Raw genomic sequence first — 22,230 nt, 5'->3', positions numbered from 1 at the left:
ATAGTAGCCCCCTATATCAAAGTGGCGATGTGCCTTGTTTGGGGTAAAAATGTAATAAAAAAAATAAAATAAAAAATATTTTTATTACAGCCAAGAAAAAAAAAAGTCAGCAAGGTGATTAACCTATTTTATTTGAAGATTTGTGTCCATTACAACTAAAATTTTATTACTTTTTCTGTAGAAGTTAAAAAAATGTACAAACAAATAAAAATGAGAACCTAAAATGACTTCATCACATCCCGGACAATAGCAGATAGGTACAACATATATATATATGTATAAAAAATCTTTACCAGATATATATCTATATATCTATAAAAGTAAACGTGTCTGTCTGTCTGTGTACATTTCCCTATGCAATAACTCTGTCAATTTTTAGTCTATAGACTCGAAATTTGAAATACTGGGTACTGAGATTTGGGAAAATCGATGTGACGGGTGTCAGCCAGAAATTTGGCTGTTAAGGGGTCAAATTTCAACGATTTGACCTTTAAGAACTCTACCAAACTCCTCCGACAATTTTGGGTCTACACCCTTGAAATTTTAGATATAGGTTCCATGGACATGGATCTAACGTAATAACTTGATTTGAGGCCAAAACAATAAATTTTCAGGGATCATAATAGGGGTCAAAGTTTAAAAAATTACCCCCTTTTTTTTTTTTGCTCAGCATACACCTCTAAACACCCGGGCAACGCCGGGCACCCATGCTAGTAGATATATATAAACAAATATTTGCTGGATTTCTTATTCAACCAGAGGTGAAACAAAGGAAATATGATGGCATGTGATTGTTACCTCATATCTTGGAAGGCTTACAAGACACGTTAGGTTTCTTTACTTCTTTACCTCCTTACTACCAGGATTTTCCATTTAATGATTTAGCATTTATTCTGGATTTAAATTGCAATATCCTTTTTTTGCCTCAATGTCCATTTCCTTTATTCTATGTATCTTAAATGTTTAAAAAACTTTAATAGCTTTAATTTTCTATGTTTATTGCTTTTAGCAAATAAGGTGCTAACCAATAAAAATATTTGCTAATATTTTTCCTCTGAGGAAATGATTAAACATCGAAAACTCATGGGTTAAGGAAATAGATTTAGTCAATTGTATTCTTTGTTTTCAAACAATAAAAATTTTCTATATTTGAAGGTTAACTTTTTCAAATCATAAAATTTAAATACCTAAATTTTGATTATATATATATATATATATATATATATATATATATATATATATATATATATATATATATATATATAAAGGATGAGTCACGGAAAACGGATGTTTTTAGAACGCTCCTTGCTCTTCTTCAGTAAAGATAGGGAGTGAGGAAGGTAGTCTTTAAACCTGCTTAAGATACCGTTTAATTTGTTGTTGTTTCTTTATCTTTTATGTTAAATTTTGTTTTAGTTATTGATTTTGAATTGCTTTTTTTTAAAAACATTCATTTCCCTATGACTCCCCCTGTATGCATATATATTTCAGAATGTGAGAGATAATTATATTATTTCCACAGTCAACTTGACGTTGTCTGACTATAGAAATAATATAATTATCTTATTTATTTATATAAACATTTTTATATCGTTTACACTAGTTAAGATAATGTTTTGGTTGATAGTCATAAATAACTAAAGACCCCCCCCCCCTTCCCAGGCCATGACAGTGTTTCACTTTAAAAGTTCATATTTGTAATGAAATATGTCTTTAGTAATTCATAACGACCAAAACATTATCAGTAGTACAGTGATATAAACCTGTTCATATAAATGAATAGCAAAGTATATTTTGCTCTATTTACTACTGAGCACCTTTATATTAACCTCATTAAATTTTTTTTTTGATCTTTGAATATATTTAAGCTGGAATTTATATACCTCATAAAGTAGACTTTTTTTATTTGCTTTTGGAAATGTTTTCTGTATTATTTGTCGGTACGGCAAATATTTGGTTAATTTCATAAATTGTTTTAAGCTAAGGTAAAAAGAAAGAACTGGTAGATGAGTGGATGATAAATTAAATATATGTCAAAAGATGAAGCATTTATTTTTTTTAACAGGATGTAAAAAGGTTGCTGACTGAGATGCTTCTAATGACCAGACATTGAATAGGGCAAAAACTAAGAACAGGATATTAAAAATCCCATCATGAAAGTATACAAAGCTTTTAGAGACATCAAATTAAAAATTAAAAATAGAAATATTAGATTATACTTAAGAACGAAGTAGCATTGATATTTTAGTTTGACTTGACAGAGACTGCCAGCCTTTAATGTATAGACTCATCTAAAGATGCTATTTCAAACTTAAGCAGGATTGATGGATAGTCTCTAATATAAATGTTCATTCAGATTTTTTAGTTCTCCATTATTGTAGCAAAATTTGAAAATTGAAATATTGAATTTCAAGTGAAACTAATGGTATCTACTGAATTGTCATGTCACAGTAATGATAATATCAAAAAATTACAAAAAACGATCAGGTAGAAAATTAATTATTAACGAAAATAATTTTCGAAAAAAATAACCAATTTTAGCTTTAAACAGCTCTTATGTCAATAGGGGAGGTAATTCATTTTTGGAAACTTAAAAACTTGGCAAAAGCAACGGATTCGTGTGAATGTGCACCAATTCAAATTGCCACAAGACTTATGTTTTTTATATAAAAAATTCCAAAAAACATTGTATATGTTTATACTTTGTTATTTTGAATTAATTCCAAAAGGGGGAAAAACGCAAATTATGTTCATTTTGTTATTTGTTACACATTTGGATTTTAATAAATTCTTCTTTATTAACATGTAACAACCCAGGAGTTTGTTACATGTCACACGTGACAAAATAAACATGGCTGAAATCATTTTTTTCGTTGAAGAATGAAATACGAGTTTTATCTAACGTTCCAGAAATATTTAACTAATTATGACATGACAATTAAGTAGATAACATTACTTATGTTAAAATTGATAAAAAAAGTAAATAGCTATTATTTGTTTTTCATGAAAACTCAATTTTTCAGCTGTTAGATTTCACTACAATAACAAAGTACCGATTATTTTTTGTCACATGATTTGATTGGCGTTTGTTATACAATTGAATCTAACAGGTCATAAAAAATAGATTTTGTCAAAAATTATATCGCATTGGATGCAACACCATGGTGCAAAAAGAGTTAAATTGTTCTTAATCTTTAACTCCAAATTCTTTTTTTAAAGTTGTGTGTGAGTGTGTGATCACTAGGGCTATGACAACAGCATATTCTTTTCATTGTTTTGATTCTCGAGTATATATCCAACACAGACACAACTAATCAACCGAAAACCACATCATTCTACATAAAAACATATAATATATCAATGGATATATACCTGAGAATCAAAACAAGGAAAAGAATATGATGTCATAGCCCTAGTGATCACTTGAAGATTACTACTGGTATGGCATATGTGGCTATCTCTTGGCAATGAAACCAGTTCCCCCACCAGGATTAAATGATGAGGGTGGTTAGTTACCCAGTAGGATACTTATACTTTTAATGACCATCAGCCTGGTAAGATTGAGCTAGCTTTCATCTGAGCAAGTACAGCATCTCTGAATATCATAGCTCACTTTTGCTGATCCTGAGCTAAGTCACATATGACTAACCAGTCCTAATTCTACAGTTGAAGACAAACTACTTGTGGGCCTAATAGTGCTGTTTAATCTCCCTCTTCAGTAATCAAATCTTAGTCTGTCTTAAAAACAAGTTACATATTCATCGTATCATTCTCATAACATAGTGGTGTATCTACTCAGTCGGATAGGGAAGATGAACCACTTGTAGAGTCAATAACTAGCTAGATTAAAATATCAACATACTTGGTGAGTACAATAGATGATTCTTTGATTAATTGGAATTACAAATCTGCTACAGTTATGGAAAAACGTTGGTCTTCGATTTCGACTTGATTTTGTTTTTTTACAGCAAAATATTGTTGGGATATGCACATCCTCACCAGCATTCTAAATTATCTCTTTGCACAGATATTTGTCTCCGTTTTAATTATCTTTTTTTGTTTTCTTATTTTGTTTTTCTTATTTTGTTTTTCCTGAAAATGAGGCATTCTACCGGATGCCAGCCATTCAACCACTATTTCAGTTACTCCAACCAAGAGATCTTTTTAAGATTCTAACTGTTCTTCTGAGTGCAATTGTTTATATTTCTCTTGCACTTGGTTCACCAGGTATATTTACCAGGTAGTTTTTGGAATTTTTCATGAGTCCGGTTGCACTGATAATTACTGGAATGATGGAGATCTTATTACAGTTTCAGTTTCTTTTCATATCATACATGAGACTTTGGGATTTCGTTATCTTGTCCCTCTCAGTTCTGTTAAGGCCAGCATCATTAGGGACACTTACCCAGATTGTATAACCATATGAGGACTCAGGAGTCACAAAGTCTGGATAACCGGACATGATAGACAACCAAAAACAGATAATTGTTTTCATATCAAAATATTTAGCATATTAATATAATTTGCAAGCCAGTGAGGGTTGGGGACATGTGTTGCATGGAGAGAAATGATATGAGAATGATGATGTGATGGATGTGTAATGTGCCTCAAAGACAAGCTCAGATCTGATGGACCCATAGAGAGATTAAATCTGGTAGTATAGGGAGATGTATGCAAAACAGGAGACTTTGGTTGTATGGCCACATTGAAAAAAATGGATAAGTTATTGGGTTAGAAGATGTAAAACAGGTGAGGTAGCAGGTTCAGTTAACAGAAGAAAAATGTATCTATAGAAGGATAAATACAGTGTGATCATGTTAAAAAAATTGATGAGAATTCTTGAGTTAGTAAATGTACAACAGTTGAGGTAGCAGGGTCAGTTAACAAGGGAAGGCCATAGAAAACATTAGAAGAAATGATAAAGGATGGACTTGAAAGAGGAATAAAAACCTGGACAAAAAGTTAGTTTGAAAGTCAATTTTTTTAAGCCATTCAATGTCTTACAGCATGCCAAATGAATGTTAAACTAAATATGATAATAACGATGATAATCTATATTGGGATCAAATTGTCAAAAACTGAAATAAATTCCATTTTCTTCGCAAGTGTGACGCTTTTCTCATGCCTAACATCACTACAGATACTACAAAAATGTTGCCTTTGGAGTTGTTTTGGAGTTCTGTCTGTTATCAAATTCAAAGACCTTTTTTTTTCTTTTTTTTTTTTTTTTTTTTATTACATTTTCACCCCAAACAAGGCAAATTGCCACTTTGGTGTAGGGGGCTACTATCAGGGGAAACAACTACTGGGGTACTATGTAGGGATTTGGGCAGCAAGGTGTCAGTTCACGTTACACTTGAACTTCTGCACGTCAGTACTGTTGGGGAAGCAGGGACCTGGAATGGAATTCCAGAGTCTTGCGGTTCTGGGGAAGAAACTATTGGAGTAAAAAGATCTTTTACATCTAGGGATCTCTACAGTGTGGGGGTGGGATCTAGTAGCCTGTCGGGTTTGTCGAGGGTGCTCGCGTCGTGGGGGCACAAGTGATTGCAGTTCGTCAGAGCATTCACCACTAAAATACTTGTAGAAAAGGCAGAGGGATGCAACATTTCGTCGATGGGACAGAGGCTGGAGCTTAGATGCCAGTTCAGGGCCTATCAGGTTTGCGACTCTCTTTTGAACCTTGTCAAGGAGCGAGACTAGTAGCAGATGCACCAGCCCAGATGTGGCAGCAATACTCCATACATGGGCGAATGGTGGCCTTATAGAGGTACAGGATACTTTCGGGTGTTAGTAGTTTTCTAGCACGGTAGAGAGCGCCTACCTTTCTTGCAGCGGCCCTGGCAATGCCTTCAATGTAATTGTTCCAACTCATGTTTCCTGTGAACGTTAGGCCAAGGAGTTTGAAAGATGGACTCTCAGATAAAGAGTCGTTGGCCATTGCTATGGGTGGTAGAGAGGGTTTCTTGTAATTATTGAATGAAACTAGTTTAGTCTTGGCAGCATTGAACGCGACCAACCACTTTTGTCCCCATTCCACTACAGATTGGAGGTCTTCCTCTAGTGTTTCTGCCATTTCTTTAGAAATGTGTTCATTCGTCTTCCTGTCGTGTCTGCCATAGAGTGTAGTGTCATCAGCATATATACCCATCTCAGAGGCAATGTTGTCGGGGAGGTCATTTATGAATATCAGGAACAATAGAGGTCCAAGGATAGAACCCTGGGGCACTCCCGCATTTATATCATATTGTTTAGATGTGCGACCGTCGAGGACTACCTGGATTTTTCTCTTATCTAAGAAGGATTTAATTATGTTAAGTATTCTACCAGTGATACCGTATGATCTGATTTTACTGAGGAGACCCTCATGCCATACCCTGTCAAAAGCCTTAGATATATCTAGAGCTACCGCTCTGCCTTCCCCCGCTTTGTCCAGTGAATGGTATATACGTTCAGAGATCACAGTGAGGATGTCTGCTGTGGAACGGGCTTGTCTAAATCCATATTGTTTGTCAGTCAGTAGTTTAGCATCTGTAAGATGATGGACTAGAGCATGGTTAATTATGGTCTCAACTTGAAGCTGTTAAGAAGTAAGAGAGGGAGGACTACACCATACCATCCAGAATCAAATAGTTAGGCAGAAGGATTCCATTGCACACTTAAGGCAGCTTTAAGAGCCATAAAAGCTAGTCAAATTAGCTAGAAAACTATTGATGATTCTTATGGGAGTCTGTATTGCAGTGAAAAACAACCAGAAATGTTTAACTGATAAATAGCATTGCCTTAGGTTGGTTGAGTGCTCATTGGATGCAGAATTTTAATGGGTTCAGGGAAAAAAAAAAAAGGAAGGAAATTTTTCAAACTTTTCATTTTCTGAAAGGCTGGATCTGAATTAGCCTATTTGTGAATTTTGGCACCAAATCACTATTTGATCCTGATTAATTTAAATAAATTTTAAGCATTTTAAGATCCTTAACATAAAATTAAAAATATTCTTTTTGGTTTGTAATTTGCTAGCTTGTCGATTTCCTCACAGATTAACCTTTGGGCTGAGGGTGGTTGCTTACTGCACAATCTCAGGTCATCCTCCCTGGCAGTATTTTCTTCTTTGGAGGAGCAATGATTAAGTTACCATTAATTAAAAGATGATAATTCATTTATTGCCTCATCAGAGAATACTCATGATTATTTTTGCACCCATTCAAATTTTAGAACTATGGGTACTAGGGTAGTTTAGGCTAGAAATCCGATAAAAAACAGGTAATTAGTAATATGGAATACTATTTCATGGTGAAGGATACTTAATTTAAGGTTATCGGACCTTGTTAGAGAGTTTAACTCATTTTTAGACGTGTTGAGACAATACTGTTGTATTTCTACTGTATTTAAAAGAATGACAACACATTGATATATAAAAATATAGCAATATATCTTTACTTAGCAATACACATGAAAAAATTGAAATAGCTTGAAATATTTCAATATTGGTATGCATAGAAAGAGCTTGATGAGCTAAGAAAGAATCTTTTTAAATTTTTTAAATCTGATTAAAATTAAGGAAGTTATGGCTATTTTTGTGCCTCACACGTTTGGATATTTTCCCCTCTTAAGACCATATGCGTTTCGTCACACTTTTTACACTACTTTTTCAGTAAAAATGTCATATCTTTGTTAAAACACAACACTAAGAAATGAAATTTGCTGTATAAGTGTATTTTTGTACAAGGAATCAGAATATGCAACTGAAAATTTCCCAAAGTTTATGGTTTCCAAATAATCTGCAGTAAATGTGCATAAATATGCAGCAATTCCTTAAAAATGCCATGTATCCATAAACAGAAAAGAAGTTGGAGAACTCAAAGTTGAATTGTAATGTGCTTTATGTACAAAAAACTTAAATCTAAACATAAGACCATTTAAAAATGAATATATTGCAATATTTCTTTGGTATTATTGTAGATTAACACCTTCTGTTTAACCCCACTCAACTCCTTCTGACCACCCCTCCAAAATGTGATTCTACCTTTTTAGGAAATTATGTATAAAATGCCATGAAAAACTTTAATGAAAGATAAACAAATTATTTTAGAATTGAATGTAAAATAATTTCCTATTACAGATCATTCTAGCATTTTAGGGCAGTTAACTGTTTTTTTTCTATGGGAAAATATGCATGCTTTTTTTTTTTTTTAAAGATGATGATGTGTAGTATTAAGAGGGTTTCTATGCAATGAGAATATGTGGAGGGTTGCCATTCAGACTTTGAATTAATTGTAGGGCTAAGGAAAATTATGTGTGAACATACTGAAAACTTGACAGAGACAAAACTAACAAAAACAATATTAGAGGGGGGAGCTGTCAGTTTCACAAAAATTTAATGTAAAATAATTCACCATTTCCTGGCCATTCTAGCATTTTAGGACAGTTAACCAATTTATTTTTATGTGTATTTTTCTTTAAGGAAAGATCTATTTTTTGTTTGTTTGTTTTAGATGCTTGTATGTGGCTTACAGAGGTATTTTGTTGGGGGGGGGGCTTGCCACTCGAACTTAGTGTTATTGTTAAGGTTAAAGAGTGTTTTAGGAGGAGACTTGCCACACATAATTTGGATTAGAGGTGAAGTTAAGAGAGCTTTTTTTCAAAGAGAGCGTTCATCACTCATATTTACTGTTAGCGGTTCATAATTATTGGCTTTATATTATATATTTAGTTTTAATTTAATAAGAAACTGCGTTGCGAAATTTCAAAGAAAATTCCATAAATTTGTTAATTTCTATTTTCGAGGTTGAAGATGTTAATTCCATAGGCCGTTTATACTACGCTGGAGCAGGTTGTAAAAATATCTTTCGCTTAATAAGTAGAAAAAAAAATTAACGAAATAAAAAGCTTCCTAATTGTAGTTTGATGTGTTTTCTAACTGCTTTTAAAATTTCAAGAATATTGATATAGATTTTGAGGGTTTGTAATACTATACACATAGATTCGAAAAAGTTGTCAAAAAAACAAATATATAACAAATAAATGTTATCAAAAGCAAGTTACTTTTCTACCTAACTGGATAATTTTTTAGTGTTTTTATTTAATGTAACATGTTTATTCAGCTTGAAAACAGTGTTTACCGATGTTTTGGAAAATTTAAAATTTTAAACGGTAAGTTTGGGGAAAAGAGTTAAAAATAAAAAAGTAGACAAAATACTGCTAGAAACTCGCTCAATATATGTTACCGTGACATAGGCTGACATATATTCGGTGAGTTTTTAACAGTATTTTGTATAGTTTTTTTTTTTTTTTAATTTTTAACTCCTTTTCTCAAACTTACCGTGTCAAAGAGAGTCGGGTCGGGCGCCATTTTTAATTTTCCAATACATCGGTAAACACTGTATGTTTTTCGAGCTGAATAAACATGTTACATTAAATAAAAACACTAGAAAATTATCCAGTTAGGTAGAAAAGTAACTTATCTTGCCTTTGATAACATTTATTTGTTATATATTTGTTTTTTGACAACTTTTTCGAATCTATGTATAAACGAGATTTTGATACTTATTTTGATTTTGAAAAAAAAACATTTGTGGCTGTTCGCAGTAAAACATTGTTTTAATTCGCTGTTCAAAACTAATTTAAAGAATAAAAGTGCATGCAAGCTATATATCTACAAAAGTTTATTTTGTTTTTTTAACCATGTTTTTAAATTTCACGAAAAATGTGAGAAATTGCAACAGATTCATAATGCCGAATTGGTTGGGATTGTTGTTATTATACATTCTGAAAACCGAATAGTTCTAAACTAATGTTATTCTGATAACAAAATAGCTCTAATTAAACATAAGAACATTTATATTCATATTTTCATGTTTTTCTTAATTCGTTCTTGAATAAAAATTAAAGAACGCGTGTTTGTTTATATACTGTGCTATGGCTGATTCTACAGGCTGGAGCTGCTCCTGCTTCTAGTAATACTAACTTCATTTGACCAAATTCGAGAAATAGAAACAATTTTTTTTTCGGGTAGGTCCTTTTAAATTATCAATTACCGCGGTCCTACTCAACATAAAATAATACTTTTAATTGATAAAGATAGTAAAAAGATTGATTTACTTACTACTGGGTGTCCGAAGAATTTTTTTTTCAAAATGTTCGATACTCGGGATATTAAAGTTTTATTTTTAACACGACAAAAAAAGAAATGGTCAAAAATATTTCGGACACTTGACAGTATTAAGATTAACACCTCTTCTTATTGATTCCCAAATTTCATGACGAAATTCTTCATACAATCACGGTACGGACCTTTAGAAAACGGGGGGGGGGGGTCATTACAAAACCTTACCGAAAACGCCATTTTATGACGTTCACATTTTTATCACTTTATTTGCTTAAAACTCTTAAAATATATAATGTACATTCATATTTATTAATTCATTTGAAAGTATATTCATTTCCGAACAAAACAGTAGTAATTTGAAGACTTGAAGTGCTTTGGTTTAAAAAATATGGCTATTTTAGTAGAACTACCTTGAAATCTGTGATTATCCAAAGTGTTTTTTCGTCCGTGTGTATTACTACTTTACTGTCAATGATGATTATGGATAGTTGGTTGTTAGGAGGGTGATGCATACACAGGAATTTGATGGGTTCATTCTTTTCAAGCTCAAATCAATCAACAAAAATATCCTTTTCAGGTGTTATTATATAACCATTTATCACCACCTGAAACACGACTGTGAAACAGCATTGTCACTGAAGTCACACATCAAGAGCGTTTTATTCAGTCATAGTTGTTTCAATGAATTGACCTGATTATGATTACACCTGTGTAACCTTTTGTCGAAAATGATCTTTCAAGCATTATAAGACAGAGAGCGAGACGAGCAGGCGGCGCTTGCGTCGGCAGTCGGTTAGGTTACTTTTTTTCGGCTGCTTTCGGACAGACTCCTGCTCCTCCTCCACAGTGTTTCTTCAGGCGGTCGAAAAGGGAAAGCCTCCGCCGTCTGCGGTCTGCCAGTGGGAGACGAAGGAGGAGGCCGGAGAGGAAAAAAAAAAAACAGAAAGAAAAGAGGTCAATTTCTTTTTTTTTTTTCCTCATCGCTTGCTCGCTCCTGCGACGTCCCGGTTCCCACCGTGCCGAGGACCGGGCGGGCACGGGGATGGCAAAATGTCATTTTGTTAATGGGAAAGATGCAATTCTCTATCTATATAAGAGCCAAGTACGTCCAAAGATGGAGTACTGCTGCCACATCTGGGCGGGAGCTGCTAAAAACAGCCTATCCTGCCTTGACAGAGTACAAAATAGACTTCGTGGCCTGCTGGGGGATGCCCTTTTCTCTACCCTGCAACCTCTTTCCCACAGAAGAGACGTAGCGAGCCTGTCATTCTATCGTTATTTCCATGGAAAGTGCTCGTCTGAGCTCCATTCTCTGGTCCCCCCTCTCCAATCTTTTTCAAAAAACACCTGACTAGCTGAAACCACCGTCAATAATTTTCCCCACTCCTTATCTGTGCCTAAATCCAAACGTAGATTCCATGAACAAAGCTTCTTTCTTAGAACTGCATGCCTGTGGAACGCTGTTCCGCTTGCCTGTTTCCCTCCCGACGTCAACCTGGATGTCTTCAAGTCCAACACAAACAAATTCCTGATGAAACGCCCCCCCCCAAGTAATGACACTTTACCAATTCTCCAATACTGTACACACAATAACCCTTATCCCCGAGTGGCCATTGGGCCTTGATAAGTAGTGAACTCCATGTAAAAAAAAAAGAGAAAAAAAAAATCATACTTTCAACTCATTTTCTCTTTGACAATTGAAGAATTTTGTTTCTTCACAGCAGATGTCTTTGTCAGGTTCATAATTTTTATTCAAATGACCTTTTGTAGCATCTGATTCCAGATGCACACTTTTGTCAAAATTATTTTTTTGTACACATGGTCTAGATATTAACAAATACTAGTTTTAAGCTGAAATTACCAATTTGATAATATTTTGGAAAATTTTACCCATTTAGGTCCTAATTATAACATGAAATCTAGTGAAAAATTTCACCAAAACCGAATTTGAACTGTGGTTAAAAAGATAAGCATTTAAGAAACTGGAAACCTGTAAGCCAAAAAAAAAAAAAAAAATTCATAACTGAGAATTTGTATTTCAAATTGAAACAAAAAATTGATATCACTATTCAACATGACAAAACAATTTTATTGCTGAACAAAAAAGTATGAACTTCGTATAGTGTTCAATCAAGGAAAGTATTATGGTAGATTAGAAATGCGAGATGAATGAGAATAATAATCTACTTTATTTCTTTGTTCTTTTGGTTCACTCTTCTTTCATCAGATTTTTACAGAGATGCAATTCTAACGAATGCTAAAAAGCAAATGGCTTAAATTGCTACCTCTTTTCTTTCTGTTTTGAGATTTGCTGTCTTCATCACTTCAAAAGCAAGCTGGGTTTTCACTGAAATGTGTTAACTAAAATTATTTTCTAACCAATAATTGTTTCAAACCTCAAAATTAACAATTTTATGTGAAATTAAATATAGCCACAACAATGAACTTTAAAAACCTTCTGATGCTTTTTGGCTACTTCTTATTGAAGAACTTGTAAAACTTCAACAAGCTTTGGTCGTCCAAAAAATATTTTACTTTATATTTTACTAGCAAAAGTGCCCGTCGTTGACTGGGTTCAAAAACAGCCTACAGAAAATGGACTCTGATTTATTAAAGTATGATAGGTTATGAAAAGGAAGGGTTGTAAAGAGATAGCTTCAAATTTGGGGGTATCAAAACCAAAGCAAAATATGATGAAAGTAAAAATAAAATAGATAAACCCCATAATTTATTAAACCATACCTGTTTACACTGAAACACTTATTACAATATTCTGTGGATCCATATTAAAAAACCTTGTTAAACTTTGTGACATATTTCCATTCTATGGAGGTCAGGCGCGAACGAACACCCCATAATTTTATTATACCATATTTCTTCAAACTGAAACATAATTATCAAAGTATATGTACGCAGATAGATATGAAAAGTCTTTATTAAAGTTTGTGCCTATTTCCATTCTATGGAGGCCAGGCGCAAACGCAGACCCCACAATTTTATTATACCATCCTTATTTAAGTTAAAACATACTTATCAAAGTATTATGTCAAAAACCCTTGTAAAGGTTTTTTTTTTAATTTTTTATTTCCATACTTTGTGGACCAGGTGCGAACGCAGATCCCACAATTTTAATGAACCACCGTTCTGCCAGATCAAACATACCCATTCCTGTGTCTTGATACATCTTCTATCATTATATGTGATCAGTTTTCTATAATAGCTAATCATATAGGAGCCTATTCGTGACCACACACACAGACGTTCAGCTTTATATTATAGATTCATTAATTCATGTTTTCTCATTTCATTCCCTCAAATCCAATTGTTGACTTAGCATTTGTTAACTGATGACCTATTTATAACATTCATGTTTTATCCATCTTTTTGATTCATCAATGTAACTACATTTATATTAATTGTTAGCACTGTTCTGGGCATTTTTTAAAGACGTTACTATTACCACACTACCTACAACCAGGGTCAGTATTACAGTATTTTCTACCAAGCTAGTATGAAATTTCTTTGACCGACTTAGAAGCCTTGACAACCCTGGTATCTTCAACTAAGTGACGAAAGAATACGACATATCACATAGATATTGGCTATAACAGAAGCATACAACCAAATTAAAACTACATAAGATGAGTGAAACTGTCAGTAATATCTCCCATTATATTATTCAATAAATATTTTTATCTTCACATATCTGTAATTCAGTATTAAATTTCTTTTTAAATTAAAGCTTTATAAAAGCATTTGTTTAAAAATTGACTGATTTCTTTTAAGCAAATTTGAAGAATCTAGCGTCACCTTTTTTATTTTTTTTAATCAAGTCACAAAAATCTTTCAATATTAGAAAGAAATCAACAGTTTTTATTTCCTTCTCCAAAAGTTAGTCATTTTTGGCTTGAATCTTTAATGGATAACTTTTTACAAAAGGATTGTACATTTAACCCATTTTTCTGCCCAACTGGACTTTATTGCAATATTTACATGTTACAAATAAGTTTTTTAATGGATGTATTTATAAGAAAAAAAAAAAATTTAGCTTAATCTGTATGAGATGAAAATCATAATTTTCAATGTGTTAGCTGCTAAAAACTTGTATGAACAAAGTTGCTCTTTCGTATCATTTCGCACAATTTTTATGACGCTGTGTGATTTTCATCAATGTTTAACATTCAAGGATTATTAATTCCATCTGTATCATGTTTCTTTTAATGAACATTTACACAGATTTTTCACTTATTTGAAACTTTTATCTTCAGTTAAACATGGTTTTAGTTGACCTTGTACTCCAGACAAAATGCAATATCCAACTAAATTTGAATGGTCAGATACTAATTAAGACATCAAGATAAATTTGGTATTTATTTTATATATTGCGCAATCACACACACGCACGCGCGCAAATAAACAAACCTTTATTCAATCCTATATCCCAAAAGATCTTCACACCCCCAAACATGTATTTGTCAGGAACGACTCAGTGAAAAGGCCATTTTGTCCAAATTATTCAGGTCCATACTCAGTTCTGGACAGGCAGGATAAATATTTCACTGTTTCAAAAAAATAGGAAAAGAGACACCATCACATTGGACCGACTTAAACCAGCATATGTTGAAAAAGATTTTCAAATCATTCCCCCACTGGAGCAACCTCTTACCGAACCTGCTGTTGTATAGAACAACGACGTGAATATCAAAACGAAAACTAGCAGGAAAGTACACTGGTCGAAACGTTTTAAGCAATACGTTACATTGAAAAAAATAGAGAAAAACAGTTTTATATCTTTTTTTTAATCTGGGGGTGGTATTTGTGCAGTCACTCACACACACACGCATGCAAATAAACGAATGTTTATTCATTTCAATTTCCCCTCACATTTTGCACAAAAATAAGTTCTTCCAGCAACGGCACAATTTCAAATACGTCCACACACTTTTCTCACAACAACAAAAGTAAAATGAACATATTTCTGGCTGGTGTAGTTGGCGACAGTATCACGTGACACAAGCGACCAATGAGAAAATTCAGAAGATTGTCTTTTTAACGCGTTTCCAAAAACCAAAATATCAGCAGTAGCAATCTTGTTTTTGGAGCCGGTCCAAAATGTATAAAAACGCATCAAACAGTTTTCTAGAATTAATTCAATTAATTCAGTTCATTTCGTTCATTCAGTCACTTCAGTCTTTTTGCTTTCTTCTCGCTTCAACGACATACGAGAACATGCCTCTTCATAACATCATCGCTGCCAGAACACCATGATTACACACACCACACGGACACTCAAAAATCACTTATGCACACATACATCCATTCCGCACATTTTCTAATTAATAACAATGAATTACTTTCCTCATGGGACGTTTAAGTAAAGTGAACTTCGCCAGATAAAACACAAACTTGGAAATAATCTCATCATTTTCACACAGGACTTTAACCTTTTAAACTCCTTGATTACACGAAGGACTTTCAGCTAACATTCTAATCATAATGACTTCAAAAGAACTTTCACCGATCGGACCTTTGTTTATTCATCTTCTTGTTTTTGTTAAAAAATAAATGCGGTGCATTTTAAACCAGAAGGAGGTGTCATTTTGTTTCGTTCTTTTTTTATTATTTTGTTTGGGGCAAAGAGATTTCATTTTACTTCTGCACCCGCACCCCTACCATATATATCTGGCAGCGGTATATATGCATAACGATTTTTGATCTATTGAAAAAGAAAACATTCAGTTTAGAGATAACTACTTTTACACATAATATAAGGCTATTATTTCTTTTTAATCAGAAATTTTGTTTACTTTTAGTATATCAAGTTGCAAAAGGTAAACGGAAAAGTGATTCGAGGGTCTATTTCCGCTGTTGCAATTAATTTTGTTATGTTTGTTTTAATCTAAAAAAATTACTTAATATAAATAACTTCAAAAACGTTTAATTTACTAACTTTTGAAATCAGAAAAACAATTCCATTTTGCAGTTTAAATACTTTCGAATTGCTTTTAAATTTTGAAGAATTAAATAGTTTTTTTTGTTGTTGTTGTTTTTGTTTTTTTTAATATTAACAAGCTAGCCTGGGTACCAAGGTGTTGCCCGTTGTTTGGAGGTGTGTGTGTGTTGAGCAACAAAAAAAAAAGTTGTAGTAGGCAGGCAGGTTTGAACCCGTGACGTGAAGGCGGGAACGAAAGTGTAGTTGTGTGTAAGGGTGTTGGTTGAGAAAAAAAAAAGAAAAAAGAAAAAAAAAGGAAAATTGCGAGCGCAAAAAAAAAAAATTTTAATTACACTTGCTTATGAAGAAAGTGAAATGCGTTCTGATGGATTTAATTTTGTATTTTTTCCCTTTTAAATAAGATGTAAATGATTTTTTAATTTTTCGTTTTATTATACGCTATTGAATGCTTTAATTTCAATATTTGAGTAACAGTAATTTTTCGCCGCTTATGCACTTATGTTACCGTGCTATTTTTTAAAAGTCAAGTTTTACGATATCTTTTTTTTATTAAATTATTATGTGAAAGTACAGAATAGTTACAAAACACCTTCTCCTCCCCATCTAAAGAATGGCTTTCAATAATAACATTATTTCAGCACTGTCAGTACCAATTTCTTTTACTAATAACTTCATGTATTACATTGTCGCGAGAAAAGCACACGTGCAAATTGTCTATCTTCCTCCTACTACAAGATGACGTGACACGAGGATCGGAAAATGGGACTGAAAAGCACGCGCCCTAGAAGAGCACTCTGGCCTGCAAAAAAAAAAAAAAAATGCCTGGGCAGCCTTGTCAGGATTTCTCGATAGGGGTGTCTCATGTGACTGGCAATAAACTAACCAAAGGGAGGGTGGACCTCCAAGAACTGCACCAACAGGGAAAGAGTCATTTCAAACATGACCTAGACTTTGGGTCCGAGAGCAATTGTCTCAATTTTATTATGCTTCTATTTAGTTTGTAGTTTAACAACGCTCTCGTACGAATCCCTTCATTTACGTGATATTTGCAACATAAATAATTTAAATACGTTTATTGCTTTTAAAAATTTAATTTCCAAAATTATAGAACAAAAATACATTTAAAAATAATCACACAAAAAAATAAATAAGCAAGACACAAATAAATAAGCATTGTTTAAATCGTTAAAACAAAAAAGTCAGCACGAGCTGAACGAGAATCAAAGTACGGGTGGCCAAAAGCGCAATAAAAGTGTTCGAATTCATGTGTACGTTCTTCGATCTTATGCGTAGAGTTAGTTTCATTTTTGTAAGGTGAATTTGTCACGCTAAAACCTACACAATCGAAAACTGATCAATTACACGATCTATCTTTTCTTCACTGTATATTAATTATAACTGATCTTTAAAAAAGGCGATTTCTCGAGTATGGATACGAATTGGTTAAAATCAAGGGTAAAAATGCACTGGGGGTGGGGGGACCACCCAAAGACGGTCAATGGGCATTGGTTGCCCAACATGCATAGGGTGTTTTTCCGAAAGCCGTTCTTAGCATATAGAAGTTAGGGGTGTTTATTCCGAAAGGCATTTTCTTATTTTCAACCTCCATGTAAGATTAAAATGGCTGACTTGTTTACAAAAAAAAAAACGAACTGCATTCTGACACGATCCCCGTAAGATTTTAATTTCATTTAGGTACTTGTTTAGTTTAATCAAAACATTAAAAAATGAAAATATTGAAAAGTGCGATCCCTTAGTGCACTGGCACCCACTGCAGTAGTGCACTTTCACCAAATCAAGTTCCATGCGCACAAAGATTGAACGCGCGCGAAAACAAACATGGCGACTAGTGAAAGCAATACGAAATACATATGTTAGCTAACTGCGTTTGTTATCGCTTTCTGATTAGCTGATCAGAAATTTGACTAGAGCTCAGCATATTCCGGCGGTTTGCATGGTCCAGCCCTACCAAACATCTACGAACAATTTGGTTCGTAATATGCACTAGTAGCAATAAACGTTACCAAAGGCAATAATAGTTACTTTTCTGTTACCTAGATAGGTTTTTTGTTTTAAAGTACTTGAAAGTGATTTTTTTTGTTGCCTTGCAATTCATTTTTCAATAATCGCCCTCTAAACTTGATAATCGAAAAAATTATTTCTTTCCTTGGATAGAAAATAGAAAAAAAGAAATGTTCAAGAATAGTGCTATATTCAATACTAGGGCAGTGTCACTAAATAGGGTGTGTGTGTGTGTGTGATAAGTCTGTGTAGGCATTAAAAATGTTTCTTACCTCAAACATTATTACATGAGGAGTCATTTCGAGTCAAAAGTTAATTTATTTTACCCATCTAAACGCGAGAAATGCGCGATTAAAATGTGTAAACATTGAATGAGTAATAATGACGATGGCTGCCACTCGCAATTTCGTAGAGCCAAGTAGCAGCCTTGACCTTGCGATCAAAAACCAAGATTGAGTGAAGCGGAATGAACCGATTGGGCACAAATAAATTCGGCAAAATCCTTTATTTTTCTATATAAATTATTTTCCATTTTAAACTTAAAAATAAAAGTTATTTAAATTATTTGTAATATAAAAAAAAATTATGTTAAAAATAAAAGTTTAAATTATTTGTAATTTTAAATTAAAAATTTTAAAAAATGTTAAAAATAAATGTTGTTTAAATTATTTTTCATGCATCTATTCTACATAAGTAAAAACAAAAATTGTATAAATTATTTCCCTTTTAATTTCTTATACAAACAATAATCACAGTAGTTTCATTGTCATTTTTCCAACGTCAGTTTTGCCTCAGTTCGTTCTGTTTCACTCGATCTTGATTTTGGATCTACTAAAGTGACAGCCATTTAGATTATTACTCAGTGAATGTTTACACATTTTAATCGTGCATTTCTCGAGTTTATGACTCCTCCTCATGCAATAATGTTTAAGAAACATTTTTAATGCCTTCAATTCACTTTCAATTAAATAAGGGTTTTCATCGCTGTTGGAACTCTTCCTGTGATTGTCTCCCCTTTATTGTAAAAATCCCACCACAATCCGTTTTTTTTTTTGTTTGTTTTTTTTTGCCCTTTCCGTCCTCACGTGTTTATATTTCCTCCTTTTGAATCTTAATCCATTTCCTATCTCAATTGCACAATGCACCACTCAACAGGTTATGGCTGTAAAAAAAAAAAAAACTACTTGATTATTAAGTGAAATTTTTTTTCGAACTTCGTTCTGATGCGTACAATTTAAACTTTTTTCGGTATTTTTATTTTTTAATGTCTTGACTAAACTGTACAAGTACCTTTTTTTTCAACAGAGATTAAAATGGTTGACTTGTTTACGAAAAAAAAAAAACGAACTGCATTCTGACACCATCTCCGTAAGATTTTAATTTCATTTAGCTACTTGTTTACTTTAATGAAAACATTAAAAAATGAAAATATTGAAAAAAAAAAAAATATTGCACGTACTCGTTATGGAATAAAGTTTTCACACAAACCTTTAAACGAGAACAAAATGAAAAAGGAATTTTAAAAAGGGCAGAGAAACTGTTATAAGTTTTAGAAAAACTAAAATATACATCTAAGTATTTTTTTCTACCCATATTTCAAAATAATCTCAAATTTTGACAAACTTAAAGCGATTATTGGAGTTATCTCCCCTGGCGCCCGCCCTCCTCATCTGCGAAATAAACAAGATGGCCGTGACACGATCGATCTCATTAAAGTTTGATTTTCCTTTGTAAACAAAAAAAAATTGATCAAATTAAGTGATTTTTTATAACTTTATTTCATAACGAATACGTACAATATATTTTTTTTCAATATTTTCATTTTTTAATGTCTTGATTAAACTAAACAAGTACCTTTATTTGGTGCTAATGCACTTATTGATCCGCGCTATTTTTTAAATAGTATTTTCAAGTTTAATTAAATTTTTATGGTCTGTTTTTATTAAATTGTAAGGTTAAAGTACAGAATAGGCACAAAACACTCACCTAAGAATGGCTTTTTAAATAATAACCTTGTTATTTCAGTCAGCACGGATCAATAAATGCACTGCACTAGTACCCTTCTTATATATATATCTCAGAACGAATTTTTTTTTTTAAATTAGTAAATTTATTAAAATATGTAATAGTTTTATTCGAAAAACAAAACTTGATCTTTCTGTCTTCAATGCTGCTAATTGAACGGGGCGGGGGAAAGCGAACAGATGAGTTTATGTCCTCTTTCACAACAGACCTACACAACTAGGGACTCCGGAACTAGTGACCTGACTGACCTGCTCGTGCTCCACCAAATACCTAAAATGAGACATTTTAAATAGAAAATTTTGTGGATAAAAAGGGTGTTTGTGCTATTTTCGTTAAATGGGATTCTCAAGTTAAATTCAATTTTTACGATATCTTTCGTTTATTAAATTGTTAGGTGAAATCGTAAAAAAGACCCCTACCCACCCATCTTAAGAATGGTTTTAACGTTATTTCAGCACGGTCCGTAAACTGCACAAGTACCTAAAAAGAAACCAAATTCAAACCTTGGAAAAATGAAAAGAATGTTTGTTTGTTTTTGTTTTTGTTTGTTTTTAAGTTATTTGGCGATTTTACAGTGCTAATGCAGAGTGATGATACGATCCGCGCTATTTTTTAAATCGTATTTCCACGTTTAATTAAAGTTTTATATGTTTTTTTATTCAATTGTAAGGTTAAAGTACAGATTAGGTACAAAACACCTTCCCCTCCATATGTTAAGAATGGCTTTTTAAATAATAGCGTTATTATTTCAGCACGGATCACTCTCTGCATGAGTAAAATCTGGAGAGAAAAAGCACCACTGGGCATCCGTAGATTGAACGTATACGACCAAAGTGCAACGACCAACGTGCTTTTTAAGTTATTTTGTCATTCGAAAAAAAACCGCAGACAAACATATTCATCGATTTAAATTCAAGTTAAAAAAAAATTTAAACGGTCGCAATGTTTTTTTTTTTTTAATTGAATGCAATAGAGTTAAAATAGATTTTTTAATATTTTAATGGGAACGAAATTGACACGTCGAACAATTACAATGAACGAATGGATTTTTAAATATTTTGAGTAGTTAGTATTTAGTTATATTGAAAATAATTCGCATTCTACTTTTAAACAATTAAATCGACTAGAATGCATTTCGATTTCTTCGTAAACAAGTCAACCATTTTGATGTTTTGTTAATAGGGCAATAGTTGAAAATAAATGAACTCGAACTGTTTTGCTGGGGAGGCTACTATGCAGAAGTGCCATTGTTAAATTTAGGTCCTCAACTCTGATTTTAAAATAATAATTCAGTTAAAAATAAATATATGAATACAATGAAAGGTAAAAAAAAAAAAAAAATCCCGATAATACAGGGGGGGGGGCAGATCCTGCAAGTAGAGTAATACATATTTTACTAAAATGATTGTTGTAAAAAATTAATTTAAAAAAAAAATAAATAAAACGTGTTTAAATTTATAGCTGAAAAAAATAATTCAATTAAATTTTTATAATGAAATTGAAAAAAGAATATACTTATATATATATATATATATACTTAATAATTAAGAAAAAATATTTTCCTGTATTTTTTTCCGCCTTATTTTAAAAATAATAATTTTAAAAAAAACAAAAACAATCTGGATGCATTCTCACCTGAGACATGATTTCTTTTTTATCTGTGCAAAAAAAGACTAAAAGAAAAATAAATTTAGAAAAATAGATGTTATCAGAACAAAAGCTGACAGGATAATGAATGCTGATGAAATCTACACAAATGGGTTGAACGAAACGGTTATTCTTGACGATGATGATGATGTATAATAATTTAAAGAAGAAAACGAATAGTGCAATTGTACAGATGATGGTGATGATGATAATGTTACTTCAATAATTATAGTCAACAGCAGCAGCAGTCAATAGTAATAGTGTAGTAGTAGTAATAGTAGTTAATATTTACTTAGTAGCAGTATACGGCGCTGTGACCCGTCTCGTAAAGCAGCAAATTTTAACTGATTTCAGTATTAACCACATTATTTTCAGTTAAATTTTAGCCGGTGCGAGTCCAAAGTTCAATTTAATTAAAAACAAAAATGCAGAAAAATGTTTATGATGTACGTACTCGTCAGGCAACGAAACATTTCAT

The 22,230-nt window shown here is 32.5% G+C and overlaps 1 protein-coding gene across 1 annotated transcript in view; it reads right to left on the bottom strand.

Moving 5' to 3' along the window:
- LOC145292143 (uncharacterized) overlaps nucleotides 1-21,953 on the bottom strand; it is an 80,536-nt gene extending 58,583 nt beyond the window's left edge. The window contains exon 1 of the mRNA XM_080138270.1: nucleotides 21,741-21,953. Coding sequence (XP_079994396.1) covers nucleotides 21,741-21,749 — 9 coding nt within the window. The 5' untranslated portion in view covers nucleotides 21,750-21,953. The remainder of the gene's footprint in view (nucleotides 1-21,740) is intronic.
- Nucleotides 21,954-22,230: the final 277 nt, after the last annotated feature.

The sequence above is a fragment of the Euprymna scolopes genome, chromosome 13 (assembly GCF_053919585.1).
Source record: "Euprymna scolopes isolate OS-2025 chromosome 13, ASM5391958v1, whole genome shotgun sequence".
Taxonomy (NCBI): Eukaryota; Metazoa; Mollusca; class Cephalopoda; order Sepiida; family Sepiolidae; genus Euprymna; species Euprymna scolopes.
Note: the sequence above shows the minus strand (reverse complement) of the source record. Positions and strands in the feature narration are given on the sequence as shown.